General features: G+C 36.8%; 2 protein-coding genes across 4 annotated transcripts in view; both read right to left on the reverse strand.

Annotated features, from left to right (window-relative positions):
• Nucleotides 1-16,402, reverse strand: part of LOC117155877 (uncharacterized) — a 381,740-nt gene that overhangs the window by 208,042 nt on the left and 157,296 nt on the right. The gene's annotated exons all lie outside the window — the stretch shown is intronic.
• Nucleotides 1-16,402, reverse strand: part of LOC143303116 (uncharacterized) — a 138,891-nt gene that overhangs the window by 16,779 nt on the left and 105,710 nt on the right. The window contains exon 3 of the mRNA XM_076621169.1: nucleotides 13,982-14,053. Within this exon, the coding sequence (XP_076477284.1) occupies nucleotides 13,982-14,053 (72 nt within the window). The remainder of the gene's footprint in view (nucleotides 1-13,981; nucleotides 14,054-16,402) is intronic.

Genomic DNA, 16,402 nt, shown 5'->3' on the forward strand with positions numbered 1-16,402 from the left:
TACGATACCGTGGACAGGATAAAGCCGAACATCCTGTTCCAAGGGCAACTGAGTCCTGGCTGGTGCAGCTGAACAAGCGCGCCCTCTGTCGACCGAGATACTATCAACCTAAGTACCACGAGATATACGAGCTACGATTGGCATGCACGAAGCGTTACCACTTACATGTACGCCGTTCCTCCGCGATCGTCGATTTCTTTTTTCTTTTCCCCTCTTTCGAGTTGCCCCGGCCGTCTTTCTCCTCAGCCTCGTATTCTTGTCGAACGCGTTCTTCGTGCCCGCGCCCTGATAAAAAAGAGATCGGGGCCTCGTCGAGAACGATAAGACCTAGCCGAGCCCCGATCAGCGATGATACGTCGAGGACAGTGTTTGGAATGCCGTGTGAAATCGCTGGAAAAAATCAATACCGATACGACGTTGCGCTCGATAAACCGTTCACGGGAAGGAAATCGTTGTGCTCAGACTGTTCCGCTCGTCGACTTCTGCTGTCTCTTCAATTGTTAGACGTTCCAATTCAGTTGCGTTATATATTCCATTCATTTGGTTCTTTTTTCCAATGATCGTTGTGATCAATGAAGAGCAATGATAATTAGATTCTTAGGCATATTTGTACGTATAAAAAATTCGAAGGTGAGAAATTGCATAGAATTCACTTGATATAAGAAATACGTGTGCAAGATTCCCAAAGTAAAGGACATTTAGTAGCAGTCGCGGAAAATTTAGTGGGTGAAACTAATCTTTATGTAGGTTTCATTTTTCCGATTGATAACGATACGAATTTGCATGAACGTTTGCAGTGTAGTTAGAATAAAATTGGAGTATTTTAATATTATATAGAACTACAGGCTTGTAATCTATAGGTAGCCAAATATTTTAGCCGATATATACGCAGATAATATCTATCTATTTGAATAAAAGAATCAACATTGGTTTTGTCAGAAACACCTGTATGTAAAGAAAGAAGTTTAAAATCAGCTTGTAACCGGATTCGTAGTTTCAGCGCTGGTGAAGATTGTTATTTTTTTTTTTTTTTTTTTAGTTCTTTTTCTTGTTCTTTCTATTGTTAAGAATCAATCGAAGTAACTTGTTCTTCGCATAAATTGGATAAAAATTAGGGGAAAGCAACACGATATACTTCCTAGACTCTATCTCGTCGATCAATTCCACCTGTTTTAAATGAGGTTTAGAAAACGGTTTAGAAAACATCAATGACGTATTAGGTACTAATGGATTCGATACTTTTACCATTCGAGTTAAATACAAATTGATAGATCAGATGTCGCACGAAAAACTAGTTATTCAACGTTGTTATATCTTCGTGTACGTCATTAACTTCGCCAATAATTCATTTAATTACGTAGCTCGAAGAATCAGTAGATCTACATACGAGTGACATTAATTTATGGTGGGATTATGATCCGGTTACTATAACAAAATGTTAGTTTTGCTAACTCGCTTCGAATCACGTCATAAAATTAGAAGACGAACCTGATACGCGGCGATTCTCGTTTTCACTGTTCGATCGCGTGTCCTCTAATCACACGATGTGGTCGACTTTAACGTCGGAGTGGACATTTTATCCGCTCGTACGCGTCTCGTTTTTCGCGCGATCGCCGCGGAAATGCGCGTGATTCTAATAAACTTAATTAATCCTCTTACCTATACCGACCTGGATAAGGATAATGTTTTCGCACTAAACAAGCGACGAAGCGTGTTCCCCACCATTCGAATTCTTCGAGCTGAACACGTCAACCGACGCGATATCTTTCATCGAAGAGGGCAACCTGGCGTGTCTACCTAATGAAAATGCGTACACGTTTGAAACCGTGACGAGTCACACCATCTGACTAATTTAAACTTGGTATTTGCACATTTTGTACCTTCCACGAAAGTCTGTCCCCTTCGTCATTGGCGTAGCGTCAAGATGATCTCCATTCGGATCATTTTTGAACTTTTATACATTATACGTATCGTGCTGATTGGAAAGGTCTGTCGTTTTTGTTCTTTGAGAGAGGAAATATTCATTGGTTTAATCGAAACCTCTATTCGTTAATCTTCAGTCATATTTTCATATTAAATCCTCTTCTATAAAAGATAGCTTAGAAAATTGTCATGGAAAGTAGAAATACACAGATGAAAACGATTTTCGAATGTTTTATGATCTTGAAACAACTAAATTTCGTCGAAAAGTAACATGCATTACGCAACCTAACATTACGATTTACAAAACGTACAATGGCTATAAAAATATTGTTATTTAACGTAAAAGTATTTGTTATTATTGCATTTATATATTAGTTAATTAGATCGGAATATAATCAATTTTCTATCGTTTATTACTCCTTCCATATGATGATAAAAGCTTGGTACTATGGAAATGATATGTAGAATCTAATAGAAAAAGATCAAACACAGCTGTGTGCAAATATCTTTGTATCACTGCATCTCCATATTACAAGTTTCCAATCTGCGTCCTTAAAGAATCACCGATAAGGACCGTTTAAAACAAATCTCCACGAAACAGTGCGCTTTCTTCCCACGATTTGTCCGTAACGTTGATCTTAGAACGGCCGAATTTCGATGCTACGTTACTTTTATTAAAGGATGGCCTTAACGCGGTATGGCGGAGTGGCTCGTTTCGCTTGAGGTGGCTATAATGCACGAGCCGCGAAATTAACGCTGCACCTGGCCGAACGAAATTAACGCTGAACACGATAAAAGGGAAAAAACGAGATCGATCGAAGGCAGACGAAGAGGTGTACGACACGGAAAGAGAGAAATGTGTCGAGAAGAGAAAGGACAGTCGACGACAGCTCGGTCGATTCTCGGTGCTCGCATAGTGGCAAGTCCGACGCTTGGGCTGGCGCAATACCGACGACGACGTTGACACCGGCGTCGTTTACCGGGGATCTCATGGCGACGACGCAGAAACAAGGGAGAAACGTCGCATAATGTGACTAACGTAATTAAGCCGACGTCCGCGCTGAATTTCTCTTCGTTCTCGTATACTTCGTGTTTTTCCACAGCTTACGGATCACACGGATCTTCTATTTTAACGCTCGCGTAGAACGAATTCCCGATGGAGTTTTTACGTTCCGTTCTGGTGGAACGAAATGACCAATGGAAACCAAACGAAATGCTTTCGATCGCTTCAAGTGTCTGTAGGTAGTGTTGTTCGAATTGAAAGTTCATACATCTCCTAACTTGACAATAGTGTGCTGAGATATGATATATTCCATTATTTCTAAAAATGGTGTTTATCTTTCAACTAACTGCGGCAGATACGCTGCCAATGTCAAATTTAGAGTTTTTTCTTTTTTTTATCTATTATTACAAAATCATTTTTTATCGTAGATACGTTTATAGCTAGAACATTTAAATTAAAAAAATATCGTCCGACTCTGGACGAAATTCAATGTAGGAATGCGATCTCTAGATAAATTTAATATGGATGTAGGTAAAGAATAATTTAATATAAATGTAGGAAGAATTACAAACACATAATATAATTTAAAATTTAAAAAAAGGTTGATAAGAGTATGTATGTCATACCTTATCATACAGGTCACGTTATCCGTCCACATACATCGTGTCTTTAACTAAACTTTTATAACAAAGTTTATTATTTTTCCACGGTATCAACTTGAACGATCGATGGCGATCAAACTTTTTCGTCAACTTTGTGTCTTTACATGCAAAAGTCGATGAAATTCGATATGCGTAACTGTATATGCGACTAAATAAGTAAATAATTCCAGTACAGTTCGTTAAGTCCGCTTTATCGTTTAGCAAAGCTTAAAATAAACACGTTGCAATCTAATGGTCGTGCGTATCATGAGCAGGCTGTGCGTGTTTCAAATAGCAAGACTGTGCGCTTCTATAATAATACGCTGACCGATATCCCCTTTCATTCAACTTTTCCTTCGTTTGAGCTGCCAGTTAACCGTCAGTATCAACATTATCATCGAAAAGATCACTGGCTACGGTAGTTTATTTGTGTTGCAAGCAGTCTTTCAATTTCTGAAACGGTAATGCGAAACGCACTGCAAGGTGTTAATGGGTACTTGTCGGAAGTAAACGCAGGTGTTGCATTTTGTTTGCCAGAGCTATGGTTCGTTCTCCCCCCCCCTTTCTAAATTATTCCTTTCTCTCTTCTCGTTTCTAAGTTATTCCTTTTCTCTCTCTTTCACTCTCGCTCGCTCCTTAATTATTCCTTTTCTCCCTTTACTCGTCTTGCTCGCATTTTTCTCTCGTTTTCTCGCTTTTTACCTCGTTAATCAGGTACTGATACAATAATGCGGTGATTAACTCTTAGTTGGTATCGTAGATGATCGTAGATGATCCATAAATTGAGTCAAATTAACTTAATTGTGGAGCTTTTCTGAAGATCGCTTACGATCCAACGATATCAACTAATACGAATAGAAATTTAAAAAGATTCAATTTATTTACCAATGCAAAAAGATACGTTTTTATAATTAGCAATAATAAATAAGTGAAAACTTCAACTAGACGGAGCCGACTTCGTTCCTGATGTATTTCAATTTACCGAGCGTCGTTCGTCAACTGTTCGCATAGACCCCATTTTATTTTTTTTTTTTCTCTGTCCGGGAAACGCAGCGCTGATAAATCGCCTGTCTAATTAATTAATCTCCAACAGCGATGTTTCTTTCTTTCGCAAGTGTAAACAATTTGTTCAGTTTTCGAATTAAATTATCAACACAGAAACGCCTCCGAGCGAGTTTTTGCTACAACGACGAATCACCGAGCAAACCTGCAATTGTGTTAATTAGAAAATAAATTACATCGAAACTCTAGCCGTTAGAATGCTTTCTCCTTGAACATCGCGTTTTAATATTTGATATTCGCTTTCCAAGTATCTTACCGATCGTGCTGTTGCATTTAATTAACGAAACAGATATCCACGAGAACATTCAATTAAGTGAATCACTTGCGATATATTTTTGTAGCGGCTGAGGCAATCGTTGCAAATTGATTTAAATTATTGTTCTCGTCTGAGCTTAGTATTTCATTTCATTTAGCAATCAATTTATCGATATTTTTTATGAAAGTAGTCTACACAGAATTAAAGGCCGTATGAAATTTAAAGAATTCATATATAAATTAATCTGATAATATAAATAAAATGAAAATTGGAATGATATCATTTTGTTTTTATTTATACCTTTTTCAACAAAGTTTCACTTTGAACGTTGCTTCATTTATTCAACGTTAACGTTTCCAACTGGGTCAATCAAAAACTTATTCAATGCTAAATATTCTAAATATTCCTTCACTGAAAATTTATGGTACAATAATCAAACGCGGCAAAAATATTTGCTAGATGCAAAAAGAGTGCATATGTTAAATATGTGCACATTTTGTTAAAAAGGACAATACTTTATCGTTGGAAACTTTTGTACAGTTTTTTCGGCACGATGAATATTATCGGAAAAAACCAACCGTTTTATCATTTTATTTTTGACGTAAAATATAATCTCTCAGTTTTTTACAAAGCATTGTAATAATCATTCATTTTTATATGCATATAATCTTCGTCTTTAATGGATTTTTACCAATTTGAAAATTAATTAATATAAATTTTGACGAAAAGGTTTTATTATTCGACATTTTTAATTCAGACCGAAATTTAATACCTCTTTCAACGAAATATAAAAATCTAAAAAAAAGTTCATCTCACAAAAATTATACGTATGTATCGATATTTGTTCCATTTCAGGTGCGAATATTACTCAAAATATTTGAAAAGTATTTCAATAATATAACTATTTCAATAATATATCATTTTATTTAAAATAAGCATGCAGGTACATGTTTTAGTTTATATGAATAAGCAAATAATTTATCTTCAGATTGTTTTATTATTTAGATATTAAATGAAATAATCTTTCATCTCATGTGGTACTTTGGGTACTTTAAATAAATGTACTCTAGAACAATTTCTTTGATGCTAATATTAACAATATTATTGAAAAGTATCTACGCAAAATTAATAAAATGCTGGCATATTTTAAAATAATTCGGATATATTATCTATCATTCAAATTCGTGTACAATACTCGTTCTAGAATTTCATTGTTATTAAAATCCAAGTTATTTGTCATTCTAAGGGAAAAAATGAACTAGAATAGAAAATTATTTAAAAACGATCTATTTGATTTTAACATAAAATGAATAGCAGAAATATCGTTATTATTACTTTTTTCTCCAAATGAAATTTGCTCTAGCTTATTTTATCCCAGCAAAGTTTTAATTCTGCTCAATCACGATTCGACCGAATTGGAAGAATTCGAAGAATCCTTGCCGCAACGCAAAAGTCACGAGAAAAAGAAGCCAGCAAACACGTAGAACTTTTGTCCTCTGTCCGATTAAGCTGAAGGTTCGAGAGGAGCTTCGTGAGCAGAAACAATTTCGATCCAGGCTCCTCTGCTTCGACCTGTTCCTGGACAAAAAGGCTCACCAAAGTAATTCTGGGCACGCGTCAGCCCGCTTCGCCGATTAATTTCACTGCCACTGCAAGATGAAACGACAAGTTTGTCGATTCTTAACCACTGCCCGGCTAACCTGACTGGGAAAATACGCGATCTCTCCTTTCGAGGAATTTGAGGAAGCTGCGAATCGATGGGCGCATACGAACAACGTCGAAGAAGATCGAAATTTCTACTTAGGAATCTTCGTATTTAAATGCATTAACGTCCAGATTTTTTTTTTTTTCAATTTACTACCTAAAGAATAGAAGCTTCTTTTTCTTTCATGCTTTAGGAATATTACAATATGCTTTCTGCATTTTTAATGCTACATAAAGTATTATGAAAATTGTTTGTTTGTTTTTCTTTTAGTACATACTATTTGCACCGGAAGATGGCATTTCCAAAACCCTCTTGTCAGATTCTAAAAAATTGAAAATGAAAGCGAAAAAATATAACACTAGTTAACACTATCCTGTTTGGAGTATTAACCCTCTGACACACGATGTTACATGATATAGTGGTTCGGTAAGTTATTAACTAACTACACGAAGAATGTATCTGGGTACCTACTTTTGGTAAAACAAGTCTCAGCTTTTATGGTATTATGTCTACTTCACAAAACTATTCCAGAAAATCAGTTTCTATCGTGAATAACTCTAGTAAAAAGACCAATTGTTCTCGTGAACTAAAAAATATTCCATCTTGAAAGGATTAAAATTTGTTGTAAACGCATATAAAGGAACAAGAAAATCAATAAATATGACTCGGTATAAGATATCATCTATGCATTTATACATTCAATTAAATCTCATTACACACCAAAACCAATAATAAAAAGATCTTAAAATTAAGAACAGAGCGTAAGGAGCCCGAACACTGCTTAACAATCGCGTTATTTTGAAATTGGATCGACGGATTCTTTCTTAAAGTTCCATGGGAAGAACGAAAAACGAAGGAAAGGTGATCGATCGAACAGCTTGGCCGTGGAACAAGGACAGCCCGGGGGCCGATAATAACGGCGTAACAGGTTCTATCGTTTCATCGCGGTATTTACGTTCTATTATCCTCGGTGCTGGCTCGTATATCGTTGCCCCGTGAAATTCCAGAAGAACGAAGTAGCCCATGAAGAGCAAGAGAAAGAGAGCGAGGTACAAGGTCTGGTCGCGTATGCCGGAGACATTGTAGTATAGGCTGGCTCTCGGTGAAGTAATGGGCCATTTATTTTCACTCGTTGACCCCCGCCGAGACTAATGTGTCTCAGCAAGCTTTTTCGCATCCCTACGCGGCGCCCCTTAACGTTCTGTCGCTCGAGTGCTTCTTACAAAGTTGCCTCTCGCCAGGCCCCAAAGCCCTAAGAACGCCGATACGGAAGCTCCGGACCAAAACGAAACCAACAAGGGAACCTTCTACTTCTGCTGGTCCAAGGCTGCCACCACCCACAATCACCAGACCCTGGTCTCTAGTCTACGGCCTCGTCTCTCGTCGTCGCTAGACGGTTTCGGAGCAAACGAATGAGAACTCGGCATTGACGAGAGAGCAACCTCTCCCTTCAGACACAACGGACTCCGACGATTCATCTGCCGTCAGCTCGTTGCGAAACCTTCGAAAGAAATCCTCGAATAAGGCGCTCAATGATAAATGAACGCTCGTTTCGCGGTGTACATCGCGCCTTGGTAAACTCGATTCATTTGTTTCTTGAGTATATGTCTACCTTGAAGACTGATCCATGAGAAAATTTGTGTGACTCGGTTATGGTGTGGTGTACGTCGAGGTTCAGCTTACTTGGTGCGTATCGTCGTGGTGCTTCCGCTAGGTGAGAAAGTAATACACGTAGCATGTTCATTTTATTAAAATTTGAGACGATTAAAAATTGAGACGATTTGGCGTGAAAAGCTACAAACATGAAATTTATACGTCAAATATAACGTAGTTTTGGTTCATTCAATACACCCAAGCTAATGAAAAATTGACAGATGTGATTTTTACAGACGGTATCATTGTCAACGAACATAGGATAATTAGATACTAGATTTAAGAATTATAGCAAAAAAGATGAGGAGGCATTCTAATGGCAAAACGAAACTTCTCTATGACCTGCAGCATTATTAGAGCTACATATGTCGCAGATAAATAAAAATTTCAATAGCAAGTAAAACTCGTAATAGCAAGTAAAGTAAAGTAACGTTCTTTAATAAGCCTAATTCGCTTCTTAAAAATCCGTAAAAGTAAATCGATTTATGTAATTTATCAATTTACACGAATTAACTTTGCATAATATTATTACATCATATCGTATCAGTTTGTACAAATAATTTCAACAGAAAAAACACATATTATCTGAATTAATCACTGGATATTCCCAAAGCATATTTTATCGTTTTGATAAAAAGGAAACATTTCATCTATAAAAAATTCCATCAGCTACTGCAAAGATACGTCGCGATTCGCTCGGTCATTGAACTTTGATTCGCTTATCTCAGGCACCAGATGATTTTACAACAAATCACCTCGCCTTCTTGGAAGAAAAACCCTTGACTACGGCTAGGAACGCGAAAGAACACTGCCACGAGGAAGCAACGACCGGCGGAAAAGAGAATTCGAGTAGAGGAGAGACCGACGAAAAAGCTTCGAGAAAAGTTCGAGGGGATTGGACGTTGGAAGGACCGTGACAGACGTGCCGGAGGGATCGAAGAAAAAAAAGGAGACAGGTGGGTGGAGTCGAGGATGTACCACGGTGATTTCACATCCAGGAAAGCCGTGCAAGTCGTCGTTCGGCTGGAAGCTGGCCAAATGCACTTAGCGTTCTAACAGAACTCCTAGAAGACCATCTTTGGATTATCCTTCTCGATAGCGTACAAACTTTTTTCATCGTGTGTTCTACTAATCAGTGTACAGTCTACATAGTTGAGGGTTACAACTTTATTATATGGAAGAGTAATAAATGTAAAAATCAACAACTTTATATTTGTTCGAACAAAATGATAAGATCAATATAGTTTTTAATAAGATTATACCGCGTATCTAAGAAGAACAGGATTACAATTCAAAATAGGGTTGTTTTAACTCTTTTTTTAATAATATACCTTTTTAATATACCTTTTAAAATAAACTGAGAACATCAGTTATACATTCATTTATTTTACAGTTTAAAACCAAAATATAAATTAATTTTTAAACGTCTACTTATATAACGCTCATAGCGAATGTATGTACAGAGACTCAACAGCCAAAGATTATTGATTAAATCCAATAACAAATCGTTCGTTGCTACATGATTGAATAATTAATAATTTGCTATCTTAAGTTCTCTATCTCAAAAGTATTTCCTGAAAAATTGACGTCTTTCAGTTTAGTCGTTCTACTAGCTAAATGGCGATGTAATAATAGTTAGAATGTGAGATAATCTGTGGTGTTGAAAACAAGTTTGATATAATCAACTTTAGACTTTAAACATTATTAACTGTTTGATACATATAGCACCTCCAACGCTAATACAATTCCCTTTAGTGTGCGGTCATAAATCACCTTCCAAATTGTCGAGTCTACCTTACCCTCCATTCATTTAGTGAAGTGCACATAATTCCAACCCGGATCATTTAATTACGAAATCACATCCCAACTTCGCTCCCTCAACCATCAATGGTGGTAAGGATATTTCCTGGAAATTCATATCTAAGAACAATGTACAGTACGTAAACCGAAAGACTAAACTTAACTAACTGCCTGTGTCAACTTTAGTGCAACCTGCGATTCGATAAACTACCAGAAGATCAGAACTATACTGTGTACCTGTTTCGTTCAAAATTCAGATTTCGTATTGATTTTCTCCTAATGTTTAATAAGGATATAAACTGCATATTACAACTAATAATTGCATTCAACTTTATTTAACCATGTTCTTTTACTGAAGGATCAAAGAGTAACATTTAATTTTCTGAAGAAAAGAAATCTATTTTGTGACATTCCTTGTGACATCTTTTACGTATGAAAAAGTACTGATAGAGGCGTGAAAATACATTTTCCACTTTTACGTAATACCGTGCAATTCCATTGGACATTGAATCAGTCAAATTTAATAAAGTCAACGGACGAATTAATTAAAATACATACTTATTTCCCAACCCTGGTGGAAAATTATGAAAAATAAATACTTCGTGCTCCAATGGTCAAGATATGATCTAATTCGGACAGGAAATCAAACCGAATCAAACAAAAGGAGCGCCAGAATCGTCGATTCGCTCAATATTGTGTATCTATGGTCGAGAGAAGAAATGGAAGCGACAAAAGAGCAGTTGGACGCCAGTGATCAACGCCAACGAGGAGCAGTGCCAACAAAATACCGGTAGAAGAGGTCAGATAACCCTCGTATTTACCAGAGAGGATACGGTTGGATATCCAGGCAGCATCCCCTGGCTTCTTCGAGCGATTCTCGCGGCGCGTAAACAGAAAAACAGAGAGACACTCTCTGGTGAAAGCAGCCTGTAGCCGGTCCCACTTTCACCCCCGAGAAGGAAATCGACGGAACTGTCCAGCCTGAAGCCATAGTGTATTACCACTTCTGACTGGCTGCTGGAAGCCACTTCTTCGTGGACAAAGGGCGAGGACAAATACGAATGACGTTCGTCGATTTGAGCGACAGAGCACCGTGAGATAAAAGCGATTTCTAAAAAGCTTCGCAAGCTGAAGGTGTGCTTTGATCATCCCCTGGATAACATAGCGGGGAAAGGGCGTGCTGGTGTTTTTGTTTCGCCTGTTTGCACGCCCGATTTAAGTGTTTACAGCGATGTATTAGAGCTAGGGAAGATAAACAAATGTGTTCAACGATACGCAGGGTCGATTCGCTTTTCGTACAGGAAAGATGATAAAGGACTTGGGGATGACAGCGACTGCGAACGCGAGACTTTTCTTCGCATCCTACTGAAGAAAGAACGTCTGACGTTCGTGTAGCTCCGTGACAGAGATTGATAGTTGCTCGTTCTCACTTTTTCCATGTTGATGATACTTATGATACTGTTCAGTGGTTTTGAATAAATTTTCAACTTATTGCTTGACATTTCGCGATCGTGCTTTTATTCCGTTTCGTCTTAGATCGGATGGATGAGCTCTTAGAAATTAGGCTATTTAGAAGAAATATTCTGTTGAAATTTTGGCCCAATTGTAATATATACGAATATTCATTAAAACAATACTTCATCTTCCTTAGAATTTGAAAGTTATTTAGAATATTTACAATCGTTATCTTACATATTTCACGTTAACAATAATAATAAAGAAGAGAGAGAAAGGAAAGTACAGAAAAATACTAAAATGACAGTAAAAGAATGAAATGCAAAATTGTGCAAATTCTACGGCATAAATCTGTTTTCTTTTTTTTTTTGTTTGCAATAAATATTCAATACAAATACATTATGAAAAAGGAAAGGGGAAAAATATGGAATTTCTATCGATATTATCGTGAATGTATATGCTGCTGGTAAAACGAACGACAAACGTAAACGATTTTCACAAGTAACATCGACGAACGGACGGTTTTCCACCAATTTACTCGAAATTTAAAACAAACTGTCTCTTTTTTTACGGGCGATTTATTTAACGGGTCCCTGGGAAAATGAGCAGACAAGAAGGACTGAAGGACTTTGTTATGGATATTGCCCGGAGCTGGAGCTCGAGTCGAGCGTAAAAAACCTCTTTGGATAAAACAGGAGAAGAGTAGTAAATGGAACGCGACACTTATAATCTTCTTTCCTCCTCGCTCCACGGCCCTGCACTCGCCATCGACTATTCTGCCGTTTTAAATCACCGTGTCGCGATTCCCCTAGCCGCGTTCCCGCTTCACCTTGATTTTCCACGACGCGAAAATAGGGGATCAAACTGATAAGGGAATCGAATTCAGCGAAACCGAGTGGTTGCCGTTTGGTCGTAGAGAAATTTTACGCTTCGCATGCAAATTTCCCATGAAAACGCGACGATCTGCATTTTTCCATCGTGCCTTTTTTTTTATTTTTTATTTTTATGTTAATCCACCAAGAGGGTAGACTCGCTCGCCATTTAAAAACGTCTACTCACTGGGGAGGATCGGTTAATTCATTATGAAGATTTGACAATCCTATGGAGAATATGTATGTATGGACAGAGTAAACGTATTATCTTCTCTCTTTTACTTTCATTTTTCTATCCGGCGGTGTTCAAATTTATTAGCCTTGTTTTTTTAAAGGTTTGAACAGTTCGAGAGTATGGGTTTGAACATTGCTAGTTTTAATAGCGCTGACTTATTTATCACCTTCTCTTTGTAGGATTTTAATAACAACGAAAATGTATATGTGCATAGTTAGAAGAATAATTTGATAAATTTTGCAGCCTTTTTCTCAAATTATCTGCATATATTCTTTTAACTCGTTAAAGACCAATGTTATTTATGCGACGTTTTATTCGAAATCTTCCCAGTTAATGTACATCCTTGAATTTTGTTTCCGAAGATTATGGTTGGAGAAAATTCCAAGGTTTTGCTTGATATCTTTTCCGTCGCCATTTCTGTCTAGAAGAAATTGAAGTACTTACGTCACTATCATAATTTCCTTTTCTCTATCTTGTTGATGTTATAGTGAGCTATTAAAATATACTATAATCAAATACATTTTCTGTGCTTCGACGAAACAACATGTAAGCTCGCGTATACATTATTCAAATTTTATCAATAAAACATCTTTACGCATTACTCCGTTACGTAATCTTTCTTTCTAACTTGTGTACCTTCTATACGTTTTCTGTTTCCATTATTTGGAACAGAAATTAAATTTTAGATAAATTCCACTTCATCTGTAACCTTTCCCCAACAAAGCGCCCTCGTAGTGGTATTCTATTCTCCCTTTTAGTGCCACTCCGCTATAAAACCGTTTTACTACGGTCCGACAGAGTTTTAAAAGAAAAAAATCTATCGAAATACCTAACGTTCTATCACGTTCGATCTATTTGCTGGTTTTCGAACGCGAATCTTTCCTCCGTTGAAAATCGCAGCGATACTATTTAAATTGGAATTTGTTCCAGCCAAATATCAATTTTAGAATTGGAAATTTTTAAAAATCCATCTTTATAACCACCAGAAGAGGACGCTTTTGAAATCAATTAACCGAGGCAATGAGAACAAATGTGTTACCAAGATAAAAGCAGAAGGAAGAAATAATAAAATGCGGGGGCAAAAAGAAATGAAGAGAAAAAAAAGACAAAACTATTCGAGAAGAAAATCGTATCAATAGTTGTAATTGCGTTATTCAAGCGGTATTCCAGCCTGGGAACGATATTTTTCCAGACGGGCAGGCTACGGAAAAGAAATGAAATATGCACATAATAATCGTGCAATAGGAGGAGAGAAGGATTGAAGCGACCGGGAGAAGAGATCATGCGCGAATTTCGAGCGAACGAGACGAGCCGTATATGCAACAGCTTCATTCATTATTAATATCGACACGCTGTACACGTGCAAAGATACATACGTGATCGCAGTGAGAATAGCACGATCGCCAGGACTAGCGGTGTCGGCCCGCTGAGAAATGCACTGAACGTACCTGCAACATACAAAAGAAAAGAAACGATAAAATGACTCTATCCGTACGAGCCGGCCAGCTTGTACACGTGCACGTGATATTTTTAATATTATCCGCGCGAGAGAAGACGAACCCCGCGCGCGCAGCACACCGGCGTGACGATCCATTTCTCAAATGAGACTTGATTTGTTATACCGATAAACATGCTGAATGCGTTCCGTGTCCTTCCACTACGTGTACAACAATGTAAAATGCACATCCAGCAATAAGAAAAATTGACGAGCAGTAGGAGATTGCCGCGTCGATAATGCTTCGCCGTATATGTTTTTACGCTGTTCTTTGCTCACGGTCTCTTTTTCCTCTTTTATGATGGAAAGAGGAAAAGGAAGTGTATTCTCGTTGCATTTCATATTGACAGATTAAAAATCTTTTATGAAACATAATATTAAATTATAAATACACACAACTCTTTTATTCTGTGGAACGTAACTGATTCTTTAAGAATTCATCAGATTTTAGAAACCCACGTTAAGATAAAATTTTCTCTTTTTTTCACTTAATTACATTAATTATTGTTCGAACGCGTATAGTGTATACAATTACATTAGAAACAAGGAAACTGCATGGAAGAGAAGTTCATGTAAGAATTATTTCTCGGAAAAAATTATATTTATGATAAACATATGATTTTTGTATTTATAATACGAATTTTTGTTATGGAGATGGAATATTAAGTTATTAAGTGCTAAATTATCTAAATTAATATTACGAAAGCGAATTTAAGTTGTTTATAAACCGAAATAATGTAATTTGTCAATATAAAACAATAAACGATAAGATTACTATTTACGATATCACAATATTAATATAATATTCATTTCTGATTAATAAATATTTCCGAGAAAAATATACTTTATAATTTACAATAGTTCCGTGATAATCTCAAGTTTCTTTGTCATCTTTCAATGAAAAAGTGTAAGAAAGAGACGTATATAATTACTAACAAATTAATGTAATTTAGGTGTCTTTTTGTCAACATCAAAAGAGGCGAAAAATAATCATTTGTCAACACGATGGCACGTGCCCAAGAAACACTGTACACAATACATATTTTTCCACTCCACTCTACAATATTCGAAATTCAATTGTATCAGCCATTAACTCTAAGACATTGGTAAGTAAATATTGTCTTCAAATATTGTCAAGCTAATTTAATCGGTCTCGCCCTAACAACCATTCTTGCTACTCCCCTAGCGAAACGGAATTGCTGTTTAACGTCGAACCATTCTCACGCGTCATCGGTTCGTCGATATTCTAAAAATGTTGGCGATTCGTGGAATCATGTTATTCCACGAATCAGCAAGTCAAATATAAAATGACGCAAACCGCGGTGTTGATCGTTCGCGGTATTAAAATAGAATCAAAGTGTATGTAGTTGCGCAGCGTCGCGTCGTGAAGGAGACGTTTTCCCCCAAGCGTACGTTTAATAAAAAGGATATAGTCAAATTATAAATGAAAGTGTTATCAGGATACATCGATTGATATAGTCGTAGCTAGAGTCTTGCACGATCCGTAGGTATCTTCGTCGATCTAACGGAGAGTGCAAACATCTAGAATTTTAAATCGCAAACCATTTGTAATTTGATATTAACTCTGCAACGATCCTCGAATTTCATTTTCGATCGAACATTTCAATCTCGCCTTCGAGAAAATAGTTTTCCAATTTTTATTCATTTTAACGAACAAGAAGATCTGTAGTATTTCAAGATGTTTAACGTAAAAGTAAAACAAAAGATCACGCGTGTCGATAAGAATTTTGTCAAATTTCAGATATCTCGTATATAGGGAAGATACATTTGAAACGAAAACATGGAAAATAAACGGAAGGAAATATAGTGCGATAGGGTGACATGTACGTAGAGAGAAGAAACTACTATTAGTAAATTAAAATTACAGTTATTTATACGAAACTCTCTATTGCTCTCTATTTTATAGTAATTATCGTATTGATAGAAATTAGCTTAAAGGCTACTCTAATTCTGTGCTAATTCTGAGTTGATATTTTACGTTTCTAAAAAGACTCGAACGTCGTATCTTTCCTTAGATTTCCAACAATTGTCAAAGATATTAATATTACGTACAGATGAAAACCTTGATGTCTCATATACCTCTTCTTTGTCTTTTTCACCAAAAGAGTATATCGTCTCGTGAGATATTCACGAAGATTCATCTCCGTTCTTCTCATACGCGAACGAATAACCAGAGGATCAGTTAGACGGAAGCGTAGCCCGTGTCTTTCCGTTTGCAAATTTGTTTTGCCTCTGAAGCGAAAGGCGGTTGAAGGAACGCGGAACGCTTCCACCCTCCGTC

Source organism: Bombus vancouverensis, chromosome 8 (genome assembly GCF_051014615.1).
Source record: "Bombus vancouverensis nearcticus chromosome 8, iyBomVanc1_principal, whole genome shotgun sequence".
In the NCBI taxonomy this organism is placed as follows: Eukaryota; Metazoa; Arthropoda; class Insecta; order Hymenoptera; family Apidae; genus Bombus; species Bombus vancouverensis.